Source organism: Desmodus rotundus, chromosome 10 (genome assembly GCF_022682495.2).
Source record: "Desmodus rotundus isolate HL8 chromosome 10, HLdesRot8A.1, whole genome shotgun sequence".
Taxonomy (NCBI): domain Eukaryota; kingdom Metazoa; phylum Chordata; class Mammalia; order Chiroptera; family Phyllostomidae; genus Desmodus; species Desmodus rotundus.
In genome coordinates this window covers 50,352,354-50,376,055 of record NC_071396.1, presented here as the reverse complement: position 1 = coordinate 50,376,055, position 23,702 = coordinate 50,352,354, and the positions used below count along the sequence as shown (strand labels likewise).

At 44.4% G+C, this 23,702-nt stretch overlaps 1 protein-coding gene across 3 annotated transcripts in view; it reads left to right on the top strand.

Moving 5' to 3' along the window:
• The window catches only part of SIL1 (SIL1 nucleotide exchange factor), a 219,516-nt gene that overhangs the window by 56,472 nt on the left and 139,342 nt on the right, over positions 1–23,702 (top strand). For 2 of the 3 annotated variants that reach the window (XM_024575306.3, XM_053912435.1), the window contains exons 2-3: positions 11,444–11,556; positions 17,975–18,110. In XM_024575306.3, the coding sequence (XP_024431074.1) occupies positions 11,452–11,556; positions 17,975–18,110 (241 nt within the window). In that variant the 5' untranslated portion in view covers positions 11,444–11,451. The remainder of the gene's footprint in view (positions 1–11,443; positions 11,557–17,974; positions 18,111–23,702) is intronic. The other variant, XM_024575307.4, reaches the window with a different exon arrangement.

Genomic DNA, 23,702 nt, shown 5'->3' with positions numbered 1-23,702 from the left:
CAGGTTATTGCCTCAGAAATTCTATCACCCGCTGTTTTTCATTAGTCCAGATGTAAAGCAATTTTTCAACTTCTTCCAATGTCTGTGAATGTTGCTTACTCACAGACTTTATACCTTTAGCAGCATTGGCTGCTTTAATCGCTTCCTTATTTCTCACTATCATCGAGACCCTCGTTCTCCACACTTTGAATGTACGAATGATATCAGTCATACTCACACCACTTTCATACTTAGCTATGATCTCTTTTTTCTTTTTGATTATGGTTCTCATTAACTGCTTTTTAGGCTTAGTGGTATCACTCTTAACCTTTTTGCTACCCATGATTAGCAGTTAAAATGCACAAAAGTGTGAGACAAGTAATGATGAATATGTGGGGGTTCTGCACTCTTCAGGAGCTACCGTGAGACTGATGCATTGACCTCTGTTTCATCACAAGAGAGGGCACCAAGTGGCAAGCGAGCGGTGGGTAATGAAGATTTTCTCTTGTGGGGTGGCGTAGTGACTCATACAAGTTCTAGCAAGTGGGGTGAGTCCTAAGCAAGTGCGGAGAGTGCTGAAACTTTTTTTTTTTTCTCGTCCAAATGTGACGAGTACAGGGTTTGATGAGTTCTGAAGCTGACGAGTACCAAGGTATGACTGTTCTACACTTTCTGTCCAATGTTTTTATCTCTGCTTCAATTTTCTCCTTATAAGATGAAGGTAGGAATTCTTGTTCTTTTACTTTTCCAAAAATAATCGGGGAAACAAATACATAGACGTACTGTGTAGGTTAAGAGCATGAGCCTTTTATAAGGTGGAGTTCCAAATGCTCCTAGATAGGCTGCTGAGGTGCCTCTGCTTACTGAGGACCTTTGTGACCTTTTCCTGGTCCCCTGTGCTTGAACCCTGAGACTGGAAAGCAGACACTGTCCATGGGGCCTGCCAGCAGTCCAGTCTTCCTTCCTTTGTTGGCTTCCTGCATCCTTTCCTGCCTTAAGAGAAGATAGTTATGGGAGGATGTCTTATTTACATAGAGCCTAGTACCCTCCCCCAGTCCTGTCTGAATGAGTGGAGGACATGAGGCACCAAGGGAAGTAATGGCTAGCTAGTCCATAGGCCGCCTTTCCCCTACACTCCTATCATCTGCTCTGGCTGCAGTAAACTGGCAATACAGATTGCTGAGAGCATCCGACCTTAATTTAAGTGGAGGTACAGCCTACAAATGGCCAATTTTGATAGGAAAATGAGCATCTCAAATACCTTATCTCTTTTGTCCCAAAGCCCAAGGATACATAAGGAACATTGAAATGTTTCTCTTTCTTGGACTGAAAGATAGTATTTTAAGTTGGAAGGAGGATATAAAAATAAAGGTGTAGGTCTGTCCTCCATTGAGAGCCAAGGAGGGTTTGTTTGCTGGATGTGCAGAGGCAGCTGATGAGGTGAACCCAGGGTTAGCGGGTGGTAAGTGGTTTGCAGAGGGCACTAACTGCAGGCCGAGTGTGCCAACCTGTGCCTCAGTGGGTTGCCTTGACTTCGGCTTTATGTCAGGGTCTGAGGTTTTCTTTTGCTGCTGCTGCTTAGGTCCCTGCTTGAGGTGGTGGGCCACCCTGGCAGAACATACCTGTGTCCACTTCCCCTTCTTTCCTCCTGTCTTCCCAGCTTCAGCATTAAGCCCAGGGAAAACAATGTCTGCTTATTGTCCACCTGCCATATCCTGAATAAAGAGGAGAGCAGGTAACATGGCTGCAGGCCAGGCCACAAGAGGACAGAGGACACCGTTATCCATGCCTGCCTGCTGCAGAGTTTGCACTTGCCCTCTGGGGGCCCCTGCAAAGCCTGAGAAACTGTCTCACACCTTTCTTCCAGTCTCACTTCATCTAGGTCTCTCCTCACGCACCTTCTCACACTCCATGTTCTCTCTCTCCTTGTTTTATGGAAAAACATACATGGAGGTAATAAATTGGTCAGGTATGTAGTCCATTTAGAATTATTGGGAAGACACAAAAAATTTGCAAGTGATCTCCTCGTCTTTAGTATTGGCAGAAAATGCTTCTGAGGGCGTTAGTGTGCGTGCGGGAGTTGGAGGCACTGGGAGCCCTGTAGAAGCTGCCATTTATCTCTTCCCTCACTCCCCTTCCCACTCCAGGAGTGGGGAAGCTGCTGTTTGTGCATCATCCGCTGCCCCCAGTCTCTTCTTCCTCCGTCCCTTCTGGGCCTCCTGCTCCTGCTGATTTGTCGTCTCTGCCTTTGACATCTTTATTTTCGTTAATCTCTTCCTCCTCGTGTTTTCCCCAGCACCAGTTCCAGTGTTTGTCCCTGTCAGAGGGAGCATCTAACTCTGTGTGTACATGCATGTACACATGCATATACAATCTCATGTGGGGAGAGGAAATCTGTGGATTTGGGGATAATCTTTGTTCTCTCTTATTGTATGTTGTCCTCATCATGCTGTGAGTCCCCCACTTCCATTTTTATTCCTTTTTTCCCCCACAGCCAAGGCTGCAGGGGTAAGAAAGGTATCTCAGGACTCACTTCCCTTTCCAGCCTTCTCTCTCCTGATGTGGCAGCCTCTGCCCCTCATACATCTTCATCCAGCCTGACTCCCAGCCCCCTCACACCCAGGTATGGCCAGGCACCTGTCCAGAACCTAGTGCCATGCTGTGAACTCATTCCCTGTCTTTCAATGTGATTGGTGCCCCAGGGAGCCAGGTTGCTGAGGGAAGCTCATGTGGCATTCAGCCGGTCCACTTTGTTGACCAAAAAAGAGGGGAGAAGCTGGCAGAAAGCAAAGGCTTTTGCTGCTGGGTGAGTGTAGCAGCTATTTATAGCACCCAAGCCTTTGCTTTTCCATTTGGCTGTGCTTTTTTAGCACTGTGCCGGTCCAGCAGGGCTGTTTTCTTTCATGGCTCCAGATGTCCTTAGGGAAAGTTTCTGTCTGCCCTTGAGAAGGGGTGGGCTGGGCAAGAGGGTAATAACTTCTGAGAGTGGGTGCAGGCAGGGCTTTCGGTAGCACTGCAGTCCTGTCACAGGACCAATTTCTTGAGGTGGAACATGGAGGAGTGTGGCAGGAATAGGAAAGAGAAAAGGTAAACATCATATTCTTAAGAGATGTTTCCCCATCATTAATTCAGTTAAGCCTCTATTGAATAAATGGCCTAATAAGGTATATAGAGGCCGAGTGATCACCACACAAACCTTTTATATAAGGGTTTGGACTAATATTGACATGTGCTGAATTTTTCTGAGACTTTCTTTTTTTTAAATCTTTTATTTAGTTTTTCTTTCTGCCTTTCCTAGATTATTTGTCAATTTGGATAAATTCTCTTGACTTCCACGCTAGTTTACTGCCCAAATTATTGTCACCACTTCAGACAGAAACTTTGTACCCAGTAACTTCCCTGGTAACCTGTAACCTACTTTATCTCTCTCTGAATTTGTCTATTCTAGATATTTCATTTAAGTAGAATCATATAGTATGTCATTTTATGTCTAGCTTATGTCAGTTGGTATAATGTTTTCAAAGTTCATTCCTGTTGAAACATGTGTAAATAATATTCCATTGTATGTAGACACCACACTAAAAAAAATAACATTCATCTGCTTGATGGTTACTTGGGTTATTTCCACCTTTTACTTATTCTGAATAATGCTGCTGGCATTCACATGGAAGTGTCTGTTTGAGTCACTGTTTTCATGTCTTTTGGGTGGAATCTTACGTGTGAGTGGAATTGCTGGAGCATATGTAATTCTATGTTTAGCTTTTTGGGGAACTGCCCTATTGTGTCCCACAGCAGCTGCCTCATTATATATTCCCACCAGCAGTGTATGAGGGTTCCAGTTTCTCTACATCCTTGTTAACATTTGTCATTTTCTTTTGTTGTTGTTGGTGTTCTTGTTTAATTGTAGTGGATTTAAAGTGTTATGGCATTGTGGCTTTGATTTGCATTTCCTTAGTGATTAATGATGTTGGTAATATTTTCATATCCCTATTGCCATTTGTGTATCTTTTTTGGAGAAAGTCCATTTTTAATTTAATTTAATTTTTGATTTTAGAGAGAGGGGAAGGGAGGGAGTAAGAGAGGGTGAGAAACTTCGATATGCGAAACACCGATTGGTTGCTTTTCATGTGTGTGCCAGGAGACTGAAACCAGCAGCCTAGGCATGTGCCCCAACCTGCCTGCAACCCAGGCACGTGCCCTGACCAGAATTGAACCAGTGACCTTTTGGTTCGTGGGACCGTGCCCAATCAACTGAGCCACACTGGCCGGGGCCCATTTTTAATTTGGGTTGCTTGTCTTTTTCTTGTTGAGCTGATGGATTCGTTTATAAATTCTGGATATTAAACTCTTATTAGATATGTAATTTGCAAATACGTTCTCCCATTTTGTGGGTTGCCTTTTCATTCTATTTTTTAAAAAAATACATTTTATTGATTATACTATTACAGTTGTTCCACTTTCCCCCCCTTTGCTCCACTCTACCTGGTACCTCCCCCATTCCCTCCAGCAATCCCCCTGCCCTTAGTTCATGTCCATGGGTCATGCATATAAGTTCTTTGGCTACTCCATTTCCTATACGAATGTTCTTAACCTCTCCCTGTGTACTCTGTACCTACCAATTTGTACTTCTCAACCCCTGCACCTTTTCCCCCATTCTCCCTCTTCCCCCTCCCAACTGATAACCCTCTAAATGATCTTCATATCTATGATTCTGTTTCTCTTCTGCTTGTTTGCTTAGTTGCTTTTTTAGATTCAATTATTGATAGTGGTGAATTTATTGCCATTCTACTGTTCATAGTTTTTATCTTCTTCATTTTCTTAAATAATTCTCTTTAACATTTCATATAATAGTGACTTGGTGATGATGAACTCCTTTAGTTTTACCTTCTCTGAGAAGCACTTTATGTGTCTTTGGATTCTAAATGATAAGCTTTGCTGGATAGAGTAATCTAGGATGTAGGTCCTTGCTTTTCATCACTTTGAATACTTCTTGCCAGTCCCTTGTAGCCTACAAAATTTCTTTTGAGAAACCAGCTGACAGTCTATGGGAACTCCTTTGTTAGGTAACTATCTGTTTTCTCTTGCTGCTTTTAAGATTTTCTCTTTATCTTTAACCTTTGGCATTTTAATTATGTTGTGTCTTAGTGTGGTCCTGTTTGCATCCATCTTGTTTGGAACTCTCTGTGCTTCCTGGACTTGTAGGTCTATTTCCTTTACCAAATTATGGAAGTTTTCTTTTATTATTTTTTCTTTATTATTATTTTTTAAAAATATATTTTATTGATTATGCTATTACAGTTGTCCCATTTCCCACCTTTGTTCCCCTCCACCCTGCATACCCCTTGCCACCCACATTCCCCCCCTTTAATTCATGTCCATGGGTCTTACATATAAGTTCTTTGGCTTCTACATTTTCTATACTATTCTTAACCTCCACCTGTCTATTTTCTACCTATCATTTACGTTACTCTTTGTACCTTTTCCCCCTCTCTCCCCCTCCCACTCCCCCACTGATAACCCTCCATGTGATCTCCATTTCTGTGGTTCTGTTCCTGTTCGCTTAGTTTGTTTTTTGGGGTTTTTTTTTTAGGTTTGGTTGTTAATAGCTGTGAGTTTGTTGTCATTTTACTGTTCATAGTTTTGATCTTCTTTGTCTTAGATGAGTCCCTTTAACATTTCGTATAATAAGGGCTTGGTGATGATGAGCTCCTTTAACTTGGACTTTATCTGGGAAGGACTTTATCTGCCCTTCCATTCTAAATGATAGCTTTGCTAGATAAAGTCATCTTGGATGTAGGTCCTTGCCTTTCATGATTTGGAATACTTCTTTCCAACCCCTTCTTGCCTGCAAGGTTTCTTTTGAGAAATCAGCTGACAGTCTTATGGGCACACCTTTGTAGGTAACTGTCTCCTTTTCTCTTGCTGCTTTTAAGATTCTCTCCTTATCTTTAATCTTAGGTAATGTAATTATGATGTGCCTTGGTGTGTGCTTCCTTAGGCCCAACTTCTTTGTGACTCTCTGAGATTCCTGTACTTCCTGAAAGTCTATTTCCTTTACCAGATTGGGGAAGTTCTCCTTCGTTATTTGTTCAAATAGGTTTTCAATTTCTTGCTCTTCCTCTTCTCCTTCTGGCACCCCTATGATTCAGATGTTGGAATTTTTAAGGTTGTCCTGGAGGTTCCTAAGCCTCTCCTCATTTTTTTTTGAATTCTTGTTTCTTCATTTTGTTCTGGTTGACTGTTTATTCTTCCTTCTGCTCCAGATCATTAATTTGAGTGCTGGTTTCCTTCCCATCACTGTTGGTGTCCTGTACATTTTCCTGTATTTCACTTTTCATAGCCTTCATTTTTTCCTCTTTTTTTTTTTTTGTTTTAACATATTTATTGATTATGCTATTACAGTTGTCTCATTTCCCCCCCCACTCCACTCCATCCTGCCCACCCCCCTCCCTCCCACATTCCCCCCCTATAGTTCATGTCCATAGGTCATACTTATAAGTTCTTTGGCTTCTACATTTCCTACACTATTTTTACCCTCCCCCTGTCTATTTTCCACCTATCATCTATGCTACTTATTCTCTGTACCTTTCCCCCTCTCTCCCCCTCCCACTCCCTTAATGACAACCCTCATGTTCTAGTTGTTTGCCTAGTTTGCTCTCGTTTTTGTTTTATGTGTGGCCGTTAATAACTGTGAGTTTGCTGTCATTTTTACTGTTCCAATTTTTGATCTTCTTTTTCTTAGGTAACTCCCTTTAACATTTCATATAATAAGGGCTTGGTGATGATGAGCTTCTTTAACTTGACCTTATCTGAGAAGCACTTTATCTTCCCTTCCATTCTAAGTGATAGGTTTGCTGGATACAGTAATCTTGGATGTAGGTCCTTGCGTTTAATCTTGGGTAATGTAATTATGATGTGCCTTGGTGTGTTCCTCCTTGGGTCCAGCTTCTTTGGGACTCTCTGAGCTTCCTGGACTTCCCGGAAGTCTATTTCCTTTGCCAGATTAGGGAAGTTCTCCTTCATTATTTGTTCCAATAAGTTTTCAATTTTTTGTTCTTCCTCTTCTCCTTCTGGCACCCCTATAATTCGGATGTGGGAACGTTTCAAGGCATCCGGGAGGTTCCTAAGCCTCTCCTCATTTTTCCAAGTTCTTGTTTCTTCATTCTTTTCTGTTTGGATGTTTGTTTCTTCCTTCTGGTCCACACCATTGATTTGAGTCCCAGTTTCCTTCGCATCACTATTGGTTCCCTGTACATTTTCCTTTGTTTCTCTTAGCATAGGCTTCATTTTTTCATCTGTTTTTCGAATAGATTCAACCAAGTCTGTGAGCATATTGATAACCAGTGCTTTGAACTGTGCATCCGATAGGTTGGCTATCTCTTCCTCGCTTAGTTGTATTTTTTCTGGAGCTTTGAAGTGTTCTGTCATTTGGGCCATTTTTTTTTTTTTTTTTTGTCTTGGTGCGTCTGTTACTTTAAGGGGCGGAGCCTTAGGTGTTCACCAGGGCGGGGTAACGCTGGTCACTGAGCTGTGACGCTGTACGTGGGGGAGGGGCCGAGTGGGAGCAATGGCGCCCGCCTCACTCTCCTCCGGATTTCAATCCTTCACTCCGCTACCCACAATCAAACTGGGCCACTCTGGTGCTGGTTCCCGAGTAAGTGGGCCTGTGCACACTCTAGGCCCCTGTGGGTCTCTCCAACAACCTCTTCTGTGATGCTTGGAGTCTCTCCTGCTGCTGCTCCAACCCCCAGGGGCGCTTTCAATCAGAGGTTTGAGGCTTTATTTCCCGGAGCTGGAGCCTTGGGTTGCACGGTCTGCTTCGTTGCCTGCCGTTCGTCAGGTTTATCTGTGGGCTAATTTGGTGCCGGCGGGGTGCTACCCGCTGCTCTGCCTGCCCCACTCTCCGCCACTCTGAGTCCGGCCCTCTCGGTTTATCTGCGCAGATGTGGGGCCGCGGGATCTGCTAGTGCTCGGACTGCCTGCACCATCTGTCCCACACTCCGCCAGTCTCAGTCCCGCCACAGCAACGCGAGTCCTCTCCACCCCGGTGCCCGTCTCCGCCCCTCCTACCAGTCTGGATGAATGGTTATTTTCTATTTTCTTGGTGTTGGTCCCCCTTGCTGTTCGATTCTCTGTCAGTTCTGGTTGTGCAAGGAGGCGCAGTGTGTCTACCTACGCCGCCATCTTGGTTCTCTCATCATTTTTTCCTCTTAATTTGCAACCATATTCAACCAATTCTGTGGGCATCTTGATTACCAGTGTTTTGAATTGTGCATCTGATAGGTTGGGTACCTCTTCATTGCTTAGTTGTATTTTTTTCTGGAGCTTTGGTATGTTCTTTCATTTGGGCCATTTTTTTGTGTGTGTCAGCATGCCTGTTATGTAGTAAGGGGCAGAGCCTTAGGTGTTCACCAGGGCGGGGCAACCCACGTTGCTGGGTTTGATGCTCTCTGTGGGGGAGGGGTCCGAGAGGGAACAGTGTTGCTTGCTCTGCTCTCTGCCAGTTTTCAGTCACTTCCCTGCTACCCACAATCAAATTGGGTCCTTCTGGTGCTGATTCCCCAGTTGGGTGGATTTGTGTATGTTTGAGGACCCTGTGGGTCTCTCCAGTGAACTCTCCTGTGAGTCTGAGAGTTTCTCCCACTGCTGCCTTTACCCGCACAGGTGTTTTCAGTCAGAGGTTTTGAGGCTTTATTTCCCTGCACTGGAACCCTGGGTTGTGCAGTCTGTCTTGCTCCCCACTTGTTCCACCCAGTTTCTCTGCTCATGAATGTGGGACTGCCCAGTCCATAATCTGCTATCATGCCGTGTCCACCAGCTGCTGCCTTGCCACGAGTTCTCTATACTCCGGCTGCCCGTGTCCACCCTTCCTACTGGTCTAGATGAATGTTTCTTCTTTAACTCCTTGGTTGTCAGACTTCCATACAATTTGATTTTCTGTCAGTTCTGGTTGTTTTTTGTTTTTAAATTTGTTGTTGTCCTTCTTTTGGTTATGTGAGGAGGCACAGTGTATCTACCTATGCCTCCATCTTGGCTGGAAGTCCCCTTTTTATTTTTCAAATAAGTCTTCAATTTCATGTTCTTTCTCCTCGCCTCCTGCACCTCTATGATTCGAATGTTGGTATGTTTGAAGTTGTCCTAGAGGCTCCTTAGCCTATCCTTGTTGGGTTTTTTTTTATTCTTTTTTCTTCTTGTTGTTCTGATTGAATGTTTTTTTTTCTTCCTTATGTTCCAAATCATTGGTTTGATTCACAGCTTCATCCATTCCACTGTTGGTTCCCTGTAAATTTTTCTTTATTTTCTTAGTGTAACCTTCATTTCTGCCTGGGTCTTTTTTTTGTGCTCTTGAAATACCCAGTGTGATCCTCGAGCATCCTAATAACCAGTGCTTTAAATTCTACATCTGATAGAGTGCTTATCTCCATTTTGTTTCGTTCTTTTTCTGGAGTTTTGTTCTGTTTTTTCATTTGGGCCATATTTCTTTGTCTCCTCATTTTGGCAACCTCCCTGTGTTTGTTTCTATTATGTAGAGCGGTTTTGACTCCCTGTCTTAGTAGTCTGGCCTATTGTAGGAAAGCTCACCAATAAGTTAGATGGGGCAAAGCCTTTGGTAATCACTAGGGCGGGGCAACCCATGTAAACCACGTTGGTGGAGTCTCTGATATGCTGCTGCTCTGTGTGGGGGAAGGCTCAGAAAGGGGACAATGTTGCTGCCTGGCCTCTGGAGTTTTCTGTGGGAGGAAGCTATCCCCTGGCACTTGCCCTGATGCCAGACACTTCATTTTCTCCCCATATGCCACTGGAGCCCATCTAGCTGCTGCCCCAGTGCTGGAGGCTACAGGGAGTGAGTCTGTGTGAGTCCGAAGTGTGTTACTGGCCCTGTAACAGGAGACATCTGAAAATCCCACAGTTTCTTCCCATACCCCAGTGACCACTGGTTTTTATAGCCAGAAGTTATGGGGACTTATCTTCCTGGCACTGGAACCCTGGGCTGGGTGATCTGGTGTGGGGCTGGGATCCCTCTCTCCCAAGGTATCCCTCCAGATTTATCCACCGCACGTGAGCGTGGGACTGCCCATTCTGTGTCTTTGTGTATATCTGCCCCTCCAACCTGTCTGGATGAATGTGATTTCTTTAATTCTGTGGTTGTTGGTTTTTCATATAACTCAATTTTCTGATGATTCTGGGTGATGGTTGTTTTGTAGTTTATTTGTAATTTTTGCTGTGGTTGTGTGAGGAGGCAGCCTGTGTTTACTTACGCCTCCATCTTGAGCAGAAGTTCATTCTCTTGATACTGTCCTTTGACATGCAAGTTTTAATTTTGATGGCGTTCAATTTATCTATTTTTTCTTTTATCACCTGTGCTTTTGGTGTCATATTTAAGGAACTGTTGCTAAATGTAAGGTTATTAAGATTTTCCCTATGTTTTCTTCTAAGAGTTTTGGCTTTTAAATCTAGGTCTTTGATTCATTTTGAGTTACATTTTTGTGTATGGTGTAAGGCAAGGGTCTACTTTATTCCTTTGCATGTGGATATCCAATTGTCCTGGGATGGTTTGTTGAAGAGTCTGTCCTTTCTGTAGTGAATATTCTTGGCACTCTTACTGAAAATAATTGACCACATATGTGATTATTTGTGGGCTTTGAATTCTATTCCATTGGTTTATATGTCTAGCCTTATGACAGTACCACACTATTTTCATTACTGTAGCTTTGTAGTAAGTTTTGAAATCAGGAAGTATGAGTCTTCCAATTTTGTTTTTTTCTGCTCTGGGTCCCTTGAAATTCCAAATGTATTTTGGGGTAGTCTTTTCCATTTTTGTAAAAAACATAATTGGAATTGCATTGAATATGCATATTGCTTTGGTAGTATTGTCATATTATTAACTCTCCAGTCCACGAACATGGGATATCCTTTCATCTTTGTGTCATTTTAATTTTAACAGCTACCAGGGCCTGCACTTTGAGTTGCTTGGCTGTTTTAAGAGTGATGTGAAAGGTTTTGTGGCTTGAGAATATTGAATTTTGGTGGTTTAGGGGATGCTGATAGCATCTGTCTTCAGGTCTAACTGCAGCTATGGTTTAGAAGTGAATGATTATGAAGGCTTATGCAGATTTGGGCCCATGTCTGTCCACAACACAAATCAATTGGTTAGTTTCCTTTTCTTCTTACTATAGCCAATACCACCCTGTACAGTCTGTTATCAAGTTGATAATGAGGAAGAAAGAGACCAGGACTGGCTCAGTTCCAATAAAGGCATGTCTCCCCTTGGGTGGCTGGACTCCTTATGGGAGGTGGAGTCTTCATTCACATTGATTTACCCCTGTGGCAGAAGACCTATAGTACCTCTATGTGGGAAATGTTTGACATTCATTGAACAAGTGACATCATGGAATCACAATGCTGGGTGATCAGACACTGAGCTTCCTATTGAAATTCTGTTTTCTGTGTTTATATTCATCAGGTCTCCCTATGCTTCCCCAGGGCCTGGTCCTATCTAGAATGGCTCCTCTGGGCATGCTGCTCGGGCTACTGATGGCCTTTTGCTTCACCTTCTGCTTCAGTCATCAAAACCCAGTAAGTATCTTATCACAAGAGGGACCCCTATTGGGTTCAAAAAGGCCTTTATGCCACCAGGCTGCTGTGGGAGTGAGGTGAGCTTTTATTTTTCTTATAGGAATGTGGCCAGCACTGGGTCACAAAGTATGCATATTTCGTTCCCTCTATCCCTGACTGGACTCTGTTTAAAGCTCACAGTACAGTTTCTCTTTGGGGAAAGTATGATGATGATAATGATAATAATTTAATAATAATATGAAACTTACCATGTACTAGACATTGTTATTAAATGCTTTATATCTCTTCTCACTTAATTCCCCCAACAATACTGTGAAGTAGACAACTATAATTATCTTCAGTTTGAGGAGGAGGAGACTAAGGCTAAGAGATTTTAAGTATCTTGGCCAAATTCATACAGCCAATTTTTGGCAGAGCTGGAAGGTCAGGATTTTCCCCCAGAGCTGGTGCCTGTGTGGTAAGCATGAAGTAAGACTTTTCCTTCCTCTGCTCCAGTCTTCCTTGTGCTTTCTCAAGTCTGTCTGTATCTCTATATCCTCTTTTCTTCTGTCCTTTTCTTGCTGTTCCTTCCAGGCCTCTCTTTATTAACCTAGGCTTCATAGTTTAGGGTTTTTGTCATTGCCGCAGATAGGAGCAAAGTGCCCAAGAAGGTCCTGAACTTGGCCTGGCTGCAGCATGCTAAGGCCCCTGGCCCGGTTTCTCAGCAACAGCCTGCCCTTGACCAGGTCCTAATGTCCTCAATTTCCCCTCCCTTGGGAAGCCTTGACTGTCAGTTCTGACAGTTTTCCTCCCCTGGCCACCTTCCCCAACCCTGGGGACTTCCACTAAATGTTGGGTAAAGTGCTGGAGGCTTTGGAGCAGGAGAGCTTTGAAGTGTAAATAACAATTGTGATGAATTTAATGACAGTCCAGCTCAGATGAGGTTCACCTCTTGGCTCATGGCAAATTTCCACCTTGTCTCTGAAGTCATTTGTTTTCTGTCTGAATTTCTCCTCACTTTATGGAGCAGGAGAGGACATACAGTTGGGAGTTATGAATCCTTTTGAACTTTTAATGTTCTCTAGAATTTCGTTGGTACTGTTTTTTTGTCCTCTTCTTCAAGAGCAATGAGAATGAGATCCCATTGGCCCCTGAGGGTGGGACTGGCCATAGCATGAGCATTGGGGCTGCCTTTGGCATAGCCTGACCCAGAATAGCACCCACACGTCACAGGGGATCAGGGCTGTTTCCCCCTCCACACCCCCAACCTGCAGCTCATGAGGACCTGAGTGCTCCCCATCGTGAGCTTTAGCAGATGCACAATTAACAAAAGCATGCTGATGGATTTACTTACGGACTATGTGTAAGTAAGTCCCTTTTGGATAATAGTCCAACCAAAAAGATGAGCTTTCAGAGCCATAATTATTCTGGCCCATTTATATTAGTTCTATTGAGACTAGTCTCAGAAAAATGTTAATACTGACTTTCATCAACAGAAGCTGCTTTTATCCTTGTGCCTCTTCCTAAGCTGTAATCCATTTGTCATAATCTTTCATCATGTGCTTAGCACAAGTAGGAGTTGAAGCATCTTTTCTCTCATATCATGAAAATTGCTGCCCTGATGGCATTTAAACTCCAGATGATGCAGCCAGCCACCTTCACACCAGTGAAAATGGCCAGTGGGTGAGGTGGGGGGTGGTCACGATCCTTTCTTCAGAGCCTAAAGTCCAGGCAAGTGCTTTTGGAGACCTGGAATTGTCCTCCCTGAGGGCATTTGTGAAGATTAATGACCACCCTGGAAAGGTTAACCGTGTGTATCAGGTATGATCTGGAACTAGCCTTTCTTCCTGGCTCTTGCTGTGGCACCTCCTGGTGCTACATCTTAGAAGCAATGTGGATGGTGAAGTGATACGGTTGTGTGGTATACTGACCTTCAAAAAGGTGGTGAGTAATGAAGGAGATAGTGGAACCCAGTGGAAGGAGCACAGACCTTTGATAAAATCCTTTTGCCACCTATTTTGGCACTTTGACCATTTCTGAGCTTTGTTGCCTTATCTATACAACAGGGTTGGTACTTCCTTCTTAAGATTTTAGTGTAGATCAAATGTGACTCTCTCTCTCTATATATATAAAGCACCTAGCATTGGGACTGGCACAATAAGGTGAATGAGTGGTCAATAAATGGGAGCTATTATTTTTAGTAAGGGGTTGGCTGCTTCTGGGGTTTAATTTAGGGCTCTGTCAGACACGTTTCTGTCCCAGAATGTTACCCTGGCAGTCTGTTCCTGTCACAGCATCTACCAACCTACCATTAGAGATTCATTCATTCCCTTGGATCTTGAAGTTTTTGATCTTTAAGAATCTCTTATTCAGATACAAGTGCAAGGAAGTGTGACATGGTAAGCTGTTGTCAGCTAACACCTTAGCTGGGATTTCTTGCCAGTCAGTTGAGAGGAAATTGGTATTTGGAGTGATGGTGGCAGGGAGAAGAGAGAGCTGAGGATTCAGCATGGAAGGGAACCCTGAGAAGCCAGATGAGAGGGCACCAGAGTACAGGTCTTACTTCAGAGCTGACCAAGGGCTGTCTGGCTTCTCTAACCTCTTGGTCTTTCTTTCCTGTTCAGGACACTGCCCAGGCAGAGGGACTAGTCTTGCTTTCTTTGGGATTGTGGTTTCTCCCTGATCCATGAAAGCCTTCCCTTGGGAAAAGGGCTGTGCTGATAGATGTGCTAAGGTAATCTCATTGCCCCTGCTTTTATTTCCTCAGTATCCGGGACACAACCATTAGGACACATGACTAAGAATGAAAACACAGAAGTTAGTCAGAAATCATGCATTGGCTTTGGAGCCAGGCAGGTCTAGACTTAAATCTCTGCTCTGCCTTTCCCAGCATTGTGATTTTGCACAGGCCCCATATCCATCCTCATCTGGAAAATGGGTGTAAAAGTATGTGCTTCACAGATGAAACTTGGCTGAGTTGTGAGGCATGGAAGACACTGCACCCCAGTGCCAGGCATAGGTTAAGAAGGGCTTGGTAAATGGTAGCTACTGTTATCATAACAACCTCACCCCCTTGATGTTGCTTTTTCTCAAGACCTTTTATAGAATTCCTCTTTTGAACTGACTGTCTAACTTAGGGTATGTCCATATGACTGATCTTCTTCAGTGAGTCCAAAGTCACTCTGAGCCAGATTTGGTGAACAGGGCGAGCCGATCAGACAGGGGAGCATCAGCTTTGTATTACCCCCACTAAAACCTGAGGTGTGCGGTGAAATAATGACAGATTGTGTGCGAGTGGTGTGTGTGGTTATGGCTTAACATCTGGTTCAAAAGTGAAAGTAAAAGGAAGCCAAAAAACATTTTGAGCAGTGACAGGATTCTTGCAAAAGTGTTTGGCCTTCATAAGACTTCAAGTTTATGGCTCAGTGGTTCATTATTCTCCTCTAATCCTTCTTGAACCTACTCTGATAACCTTATTGAAGAAATCTAGAAAGAGGATTTCCCAGCTCTTATTAAAGCAAACACTAGACCTACTGCGATATTCTCATCATCACCATTCTTGCCTTTTTCTGCTTCTCTCTCTTAGTTTTTTTTTTTAAACATATTTATTTTTTTAGAGAGAGGGGAAGGAAGGGAGAAAGAGAGCGAGAGAAACATCGATGTGAGAGAGGTACATCAATCGACTGGTTGCCTCTCGCACGTTCCCAGCTGGGGACCCGGTCTGCAACCCAGGCATGTGCCCTGACCAGAAATTGAACTGGTGACCTTTTGGTCCTCAGGCTGGCACTCAATCCACTGAGCCACACCAGGGCTATAGTTAGTTTTCATTGTATTTTTTCCATTACCATTTATCCCTGCTATATCCTCTTCCACCTCCACCCACCTGCTTTTCTTGATGATGAGAATTTGGTGCTTGTTTATAGCCACAATTGCCAGGAGTTACCTGGTTAATAGATACACCGAGGCAAGAGTTGTAATTTAAAGCTTATAGATGCTTAGTTTGGTCCTCTTAGTGTTCTAAAAATAAGAAAATTTCACGTAAAAATCTAGTTTTCTATTTTCAAGTCGAAGGCCTTCATGGTGCTACTAAGGAGTAGCAGCTGCATTCCTTAGTCAAGGCAGAAGGCTCCAGTTTTTACAGTTCTTCCATTCCCTGTTGCTTTGTACCTGGCCTACCACACTCATTTATATCCATCCCTGCTTGGCCGTGGGAGGCATTTGACCCACATACATCGGAGGTAAATTTTATTAATATTTTCCTAGTTCCGCGGTCTAGTGTATGGTACTTCAGGCAGAGGCTGACCAGCATGACTAGGCCCTGGAGTAATAGGCTCCAGGTACTTAATGGACAAGGTGGTTTTTGTTCTGGAATGTGTGGCTAGTACCTGGCTTCCAGCAGACTCAGCTAATTTGTGCTTGGCCTCAGTCCAAGGCATCCAAAGGACGTACCTGTCTTTTGGGGGTGCTGGTGTTCCTTCCTTCCTTTGTTTGGTGATTACACATTAAGCCTTGTGCTAGGCGGATACAGGGTGAAAGAGACGACACAGAGCCTGTCCTCAGAAACTCGGCTGTTGGAAGTTTGATGTTCATGCTCTCAGAATGTAGGGTGCCTCCTGTCAGTGTGTCTGCTCTTTAGTCTCACGGGCACATTTTCTCTTCTATTCCTAGTATTCTTTTGAGTTCAGATTTGTGCAAACCTCAAGGAGAAGGAGTAGGAGGGATTTGTGGGGCCAGACTGCCCAGGTGACCACAACCCAAACCTGACCTGCCTAAGTGATGCCATATTGTGTAGTCTATGCTGGATATCACGGCACAGACTCATCCAACCTGGACCCTCTGACTGCCTTTACAAGTAATGAGAGTAACAGCTACTGTGTATGCAGGGCTAGTGCTTTATCTGATTTATGAGCTAGATGCTATTGTCTCCACTTCACAAATGTGGAAACTGATACTTAGAAAGTTAATTAACTTTCCTGGAGTCACAAGAAACTGGAATTTGAACTTTACATTATCTGATACAGAGCTTGAGTTCTTAACTATTATGCTACAGTCATTGCCTCTCATTACTTATGACATGATTTCAGGACCTATTTTTGCCCCAGATAGTTTCCTTACCGGTTCTTAATAAGATCTGAAATCCTGCCATCTGAATTTCATGTCTTCGTTTCTTGTTAAAATGTAAATCCTTGTAAGGGCTTTACATTGTTATCACCAACACCTTAATATCTTAACTTTTCCTCTGACAGTTAATTTAAGGTCAGACCTGAGGGACCCAGGCAGGTGGGGACACATCTGGAGCTGGGGCACTGCTTGAAAGAGATGCAGTGTTACCTCCCATGCAGGGTTTGAATTGTTGGGAACCAAAATGAGATATATATATATATAACGTACCTAGCACAGGTTTGGGTTCATGGGAGGAATCCATGAAATATACTTATTGTTGTTAGTGGGAGAGTTGGGAGGTGGAGGAAAAGTGATTGTGGGGGAGGTGGGAGGGCTGAAATAACATCCCCCCGTGCTGGTGTAGGTTCCTGCTTGCCCTCCCAAATGTAATTTTCCAGAGCTCTGGAAACCCCTGGTTCCAATTTCCTGAGGCCTTACTGTTTTTGTGTAAGAACAGGTTTAATAATGGGACAGGAAAGCTGGGAAGGAGCAAAATGAATAACACTTTGTATTTATCTTGCATCTCTGTCTCCTGAGCTCAAACTGCTCCACTGACACCATCTCATTAATCCTCCATGCTCTCCACAGGGTGGAAGGAAACAGATTTTAGGAAGAGGTTTCCAACCTGGGCTTCTTCCTCTCTCAGCCCAGCTGGACTCTCAGCTTCCCACTTTGCACCCCTTATGCATGGGTTGGAATGTCCCAAGTGATCATTTATGCACCATAGGCATCCTGGGGAATTGCCAGGTACTTACTGTGAACTGCTGGGCTGCTTGGGAATCAATTGGGCCTCAGCTGCTAGCCTTTGTACATCTGGGGTGGCCATTTGAGGCCTTATCTCCTGTTCATATGTGTGTTTTTTCTTTTATTTTAAAAAAATATATATATTTAAATTATAAGAGTAATAGATGTGAATTTTAAACATCAAACAGTGTATGGTAGCATATCAAGTAAAAAGTGAAAGGCTCTTATTATTTCTTTTTGCTAATCCGTGTTCCCAGTATGTTCCGTTAACCCCCTGAAGATAGGAAACCTGTGGACTTTTTCCTTACACATATACAGAAGTGCCATATACACACAGCACGTGCTATGTTCATTTAACCATATCGACTCACTCATATTGGTTCTGGGCTAACCTCGTGAAAGGTCCAAACCTGGCTGGAGAGGGGAGGAGAAGCATAGAGGGGAGACAGTACCATTTTCTTTCTATTGCCTCGTGCTTAGCTGTGGTCAGTCGTGCTCTGTGTTGTTTTTTTGTTTTTCTCTTTCTCTGAAGGAGTTTGCGCTGACCAACCCAGAGAAGAGCACCACCAAAGAAACAGAGAGAAAGGAAACCACAGCAGAGGAGGAGCTGGACTCCGATGTCCTGGAGGTGTTTCACCCAAGCCATGAATGGCAGGCCCTTCGGCCAGGTACCAACCCTAGCCCTGTCCCCATGAAACACATTCCGAATTCAAATTGCGTATATCCTGTGTCCTGGCAAGGCTCCTTTGAAGGAGCAGCCACTCTTTGACCAACTGGAGGGAAGCAGCGTGGTTCATCAAAGTGGTGGCTGCTGCTGCAGGGCTTAGGGACCTTCATTTTCCAGCAGAACAGAGATTTCAGTGCCCTCGAAGGAAGGCGGGTAGTGGGTGGCCAAGCTTTCTGAGCAAGTGATTGAAAACTTTCTTTCCTTGCATTTCTGAAGCACAGGAGAGGCAGTGACATGTGACTCACTCTGCAAATGCTATTTTGGGCTCTTCTGTCGGCTTAGTGCTGCTGAAATACTGTTCACAGGAGAGTCCTGAGCACTGGTGTGGGGCAGGAGTGTTCTTTTGCTAAAGGAACCTGTGCCAAGAAACAGGGGCTGGTCCTGGCCTGGATTTTAAATGGGGCATCCTTAGAAGGAACAACTTTCCTAACCTTTTTATGAACCCATGCCCAGGGCTTAAAATAATAATGAAAGTAGCTGGGAACTGTGGAGTGTTTATCACGTTCAGGTACTGTGTTAGGTACTTCATGTGCATAATCTCATTCAATCTTCACATAATAGGACCTATTACCTTTATTTTCCTATGAAAACATGGAGGCTTAGAGACGTTATGTAACTTGACCTATGTCGTTCAGCGAACTTGTCCTATGTTACTGACCTTAGAGCCCGGACCTATCGTCTTCCCCCCTTGTCCTTCTAGTCCCAATTGTCCTTGTCCCACTATGATGACACTTGGGACTGTTCTGAGGAGTAGGCTGTTTGCATTCTGCACTGTGGCAAGGTGGATGGTAAGCCCTGGCAGCTGCCACAGTGTGGTTTCATCAGCTTCTTGCCAGTATTTATCACCATATCCTCCCTGCCTCCATTGCTGTTCTACAGGCAGGGACAGCATTTGCTGTGCCAGCCAACTTTCTGGTAGTAATATCACTCCTGTTGGACTTGCATAGGGGTAGTTGCTGCCACAGAAGAGTGACAAAGCACCAAGGAAGCCAAGCAGGAACTAATGGTGTTAGGTAGAAGGAGGTTTTAGGAAGAGAGGTACTAGCTTCCGCAGATGCAACCTCTGTCTTCCCTCCCCTAGCTTCCTGGAGAACTGAGGACCCTGGTCCTTGCAGACTAAAACTGGAGGAGTTCTCAGGGGTGGGGATAGAAGATGTGGGCTGTATCTACTGTTTTTATGTGGTCGAAAGTGCTTGTACCACTTGAAACCAGGCAAGTGCCTGGAGTAGATAGAGATCAATGTCCCATGGCTCCCACTCCTACCTTCTCAGTTTTTGCGGTACTCCTCAAGGCCCTGGTCCACATTGCAGAACAAACCTGAAAGTTCTGACCCAGGGCCCTTACCCAGCCTTCTGGCCAGTGGAGCTGCTGTTAATGGTTAACAAAGAGCCCCCTCTGTAGCCTTGCGGGGAGAGAACCAGAGCATGTATGACACAGGAAGGCTGAGAGCTCTGAGTGCTTCCTGGAGAATTAGAGTGGAACATTGATTTTTACATTTAACTTGATGCCCCATCGACATCTTCCTCTGTCTTCTAGTTTCTCAAGAGCCCCTTGTAAATTCTTCTGCCCCAAATTCCCTAGAAGCTGTCCTGAAGGCTGTTGTATTATGGTTGAACACAGACACTCAGCCCCCACAGCTTAGGGGCAAAACAACTTTGCTTTCCAGGTGTACCTGCCCCATTTTAAGAGTTATTCTGACTCTAGTGCTTGAGAGTGCAACCAGTGGAGGAAGACAAGATTCTCTTAGGCCCTGGTGTAGGACTGAGGTGTTCCGTGTGTATATTGAGAAGTTTTCATATGTATGTCTTTCAGTAGGAAATTGACCTCGCAGTGGTCCGTGTGGATAGCTGGCACTTGTCTTCAGTCAGAGTATAAAATTTAACTCACCACATTCTAAATGCTGCCTGGGATCTTCCAACACAGCTACTTAAAGGAATGTACCCAGACCTGGGAACTTGTTTGATGGTAGACAAATGGGGAGGTAATATAATTTTGTGGTTAAGAGGATTGACTTTAGATTCAGCTGGTTCTGGGTTCAAATCCTAGCTTTGTTACTTAGGGGATCTTGGGCAAGTCACTGAATCCTTTTGCTCTTCAGTTTCCCCATTGGCGATGTGGGGGAAATGCCCTGCCCTACCTGCTGCAGAGGCTGTTGCGAGGGTTCTTGATGCGAAGACATCATTCAGTTCATAGCAGTTTCGATTTTTAAATGGTAATTTCTCCATTTGTGCCACTGCCTCAACTTGATTGTGGAATTAGATGCCAGTGAGGGTGTATGATTGTGTAGTCTTCCTGTCCTTTCTGGCCTTAGATGGTGAGAAGGAGAGACTTCCATTGTCATGAAATGCTTTCCCTCTCTCCCTCCTCAGAGGTTTTGAAGAGGGAACAGGAGGGGTTAGCAGAGCATTTCCTGCCAGAGTCAGGGACACGGCACGGGAAGATGGTGGTGTATCTTTTGGGGACCTTTAAGAAAATGGCAAAGTGGCTAGTTTATGTTGACCCTAGTTCAGTACCTTTTGTCCCCACCAGGCCTCTGAAGGGAGGACCTCAGCTCTGTTGTCCTCAAGCCTCCAAGGAGGAGATACTGGTATACATGGTCTGGGTTCATTTGAAGGCAGGTTTACAGTCAGGTGTTGGGATATCAGGGACCAATCCGTGACTTCATGGGTCTTTTCATCAGGCCAGGTGGGAATTGGGCTCCGGCCACTCAGCCCTGCAGGTCACTCTCCTGAAGAATGCCTGCCTCTGGTACCACTGTCAGCATCCTCACTGTGAGCCATTTGTTCCTGGAAGTGATTTTCTTGTCTCTCTCTCTCTCTCTCTCTCTCTTCTGGTTTATTTTGGGATCTATCTCACCTTATGGAAACACAGTAAGCATTTGAGTGTGGATTCAGCATCAGCTGTTCACAAGCAAACAGAGGAAAGCTGTTTGCTGGCGGTCCTGTGGGTCTGGGCAGGGAACTCAGGAATTTGTCCTGGGGCTGAGGACCCCTGAAACCCAGGGATTTGTGCCTGTACACTTGTTATTATGAAAGCTGGTCACAGCTATATATAGTGGGGCTTGTGCCCCTTGGGCATTTTCTGACATTGTGTTTTGTGCCAGACACTGTACCGGTAGCCAGAGATACAGAGAATAGATCACATTTACTGAGCATCAGCTGTGCCAGGCATTCTTAGAGGGCAGGTGCTATAACTACCCTCATTTTTATAATAGACAAAACTGAATCTCAGAGAGGAAAACTGACTTAGCCAAATGACCAATAAGTGGTAGTCAGAATTCAAACCTAGCTTTGTCTGGCCCTAAGCTTGAGCTCCTAGCCACTGTGCCATGACCCCTGCCTTCCAGTAGTGCATAGTCTCACAGAGGCTACAGAGACAGAAAAAAGCACCAAAGTGCCTTTTGGATGTTCTGGTGGAAGTGTCTTGTGCTCAGTAAGGGCACAAGGAAGGGGTATGGGGAGGCAAGGGCCTTCTCTCTCTCTCTCTCTCTCTCTCTCTCTCTCTCTCTCTCTTTCTCTCTCTTTGAGATCTTGGTGGAGTAGAGGGTCAAATTTTATGATGTTGAATCTGTATGGTCTTGGTCAGGTTGATGAGACTCTTTAAACCTTAGTTTCCTCATCTGAAAATAGGGATAAAAATATCTACTTCACAAAGATGAGATTAAAGCAAGATTAACATGTGTTAAATGTTTCACACAGGGCCTGGCACATAGGAAATATTCAATAAGTGGCTGTAGTTGTCGTATGAAAAAATATACCTTTGCTGCCTCCCTTTCCTTTGGGATCTGAAGGATAAGTGGAGGCAACAAGGCAGCCTGGGCCAAGGGCTCCCTCTCCCTGCCCATTAACCAGTGCTGCGTGTTGGCCTCGTGAGGGCTCAGGAGAGCGCAGACTTGGGGTTCCTTATTGACCTGAGCTGATTTCCAGGTGGCTGTGAGAACCTCTGAAATATTAGCATTAGCACAAAGAGCCCATTTGATGGGAGCACGCAGGAAGTCTTTGTAGGAACATGTTCATGTGAGGGGGTTAAAAAAAAGAAAATCCAAATCATCAACTGATGAGAGCAATCCAAGAATTATAGAGCACCAGCCATCTGGTCAGATCATTGCAGATCTGCATGAGCAATGGGAGGGAATTGAATTTTAAAAACCTCATTTATAGTAGACCAACTACTCTGTTTCAAGTATTTGAGAGAGGAGTCTGATTTCCTGCTGTCTGAAGGAACACTTGTCTGTTATGCCTTTGGCCCCTTGCAGCTTGGATGGGGCTGTGTGATTCTTCCAGTCCTCCAGCATGAACTGGGTGTCCAACAATTCACTTTAATTCTGATACTACATACCCGGACTTAGTGTCAGACCCCACAGTTTAATGGTGTAGTCCTTTTGCCTCTACTACAGATGCGTTGCAAGCTCCAGGCTGTTTGTACTTTTTGACTGACCAGCTATAAGTTGGGGTTTCCCATGACCCCCTTCTCAGGTTCAATAATTTGCTAGAACAGCTTGCAGAACTCAGAGAAACACTTTACTTACATTTATTGGTTTATTGTAAAGGGTACGACTCAGGAACAGCTAAATGGAAGACATGCATAGAGCAAGGTATGGGGGGGAGATGTTCATAGCTTCCCCGCCCTCTCTGGGAACACCACCCTCCCAGCACTTCTCTGTGTTCACCAGCCTGGAAGCTTTCTGGGCCTTGTTGTTTAGAGGCTTTTATGGAAGTTTAATTACATAGGCATGATTGATTACACTATTGGCCATTGGTGATAGAACTTAAATCTCCAGCCTCCCCGCCCCTGTAAATAGGGGAATAGGGCTAAAATATCCAACGTTCTAATCATAGCTTGGTATTTCTGCCATCCTAAAATTGTCTAATGGCCCCTTACCAAGAGTCATCTCACTGACATAATTCAGAAATAAAAAAAGATAATCAGCACTGACTGGTGTAGCTCGGTGGCTTGGGAGTCGTCCTGCAAACCAAGAGGTCCTTGGTTTGATTTCTGGTCAGGGCACATGCCTGGGTTGTGAGCCAGGTCCCCGGTTGGGGCGCATACAAGAGGAAACAGATTGATGTTTCTCTTGCACATCGATGTTTCTCTCCCTCTCTTTCTCCTCCCCTTTTCCTCTAAAAAATAAAATCTTAAAAAAAAAATTTTTTATTCAGTTACAATTGTCTGCATTTTCTCCCCTAAAAAATAAAATCTTTAAAAATAATAATAATAATAATTAGTCAGGAAATTCCAGGGGTTTTAGGAACTCTGTGCCAGGAACCAGGGATGAAGATCAGATATACTTTTTATTACACCACAGGCTGCAACTGAGATAGTACTAAGGGGTCAAGCTTCCAGTGCTTTCTGCCACCTCCCCAGCTCTGTGGCTGGGAATTAGGTGACCTTCCCTTTCTTCCCTAGTGTGGAAGGATCTTCATTAGGAGTCATCTCATTCCCCAGGATAGTTCACAGGAGTATGACTTGCTTCTGTCCCTTCCTTCTCACACAGGTGCACCCCCTCCTCCCCTCCCCTGTGTAGGCCCATGAG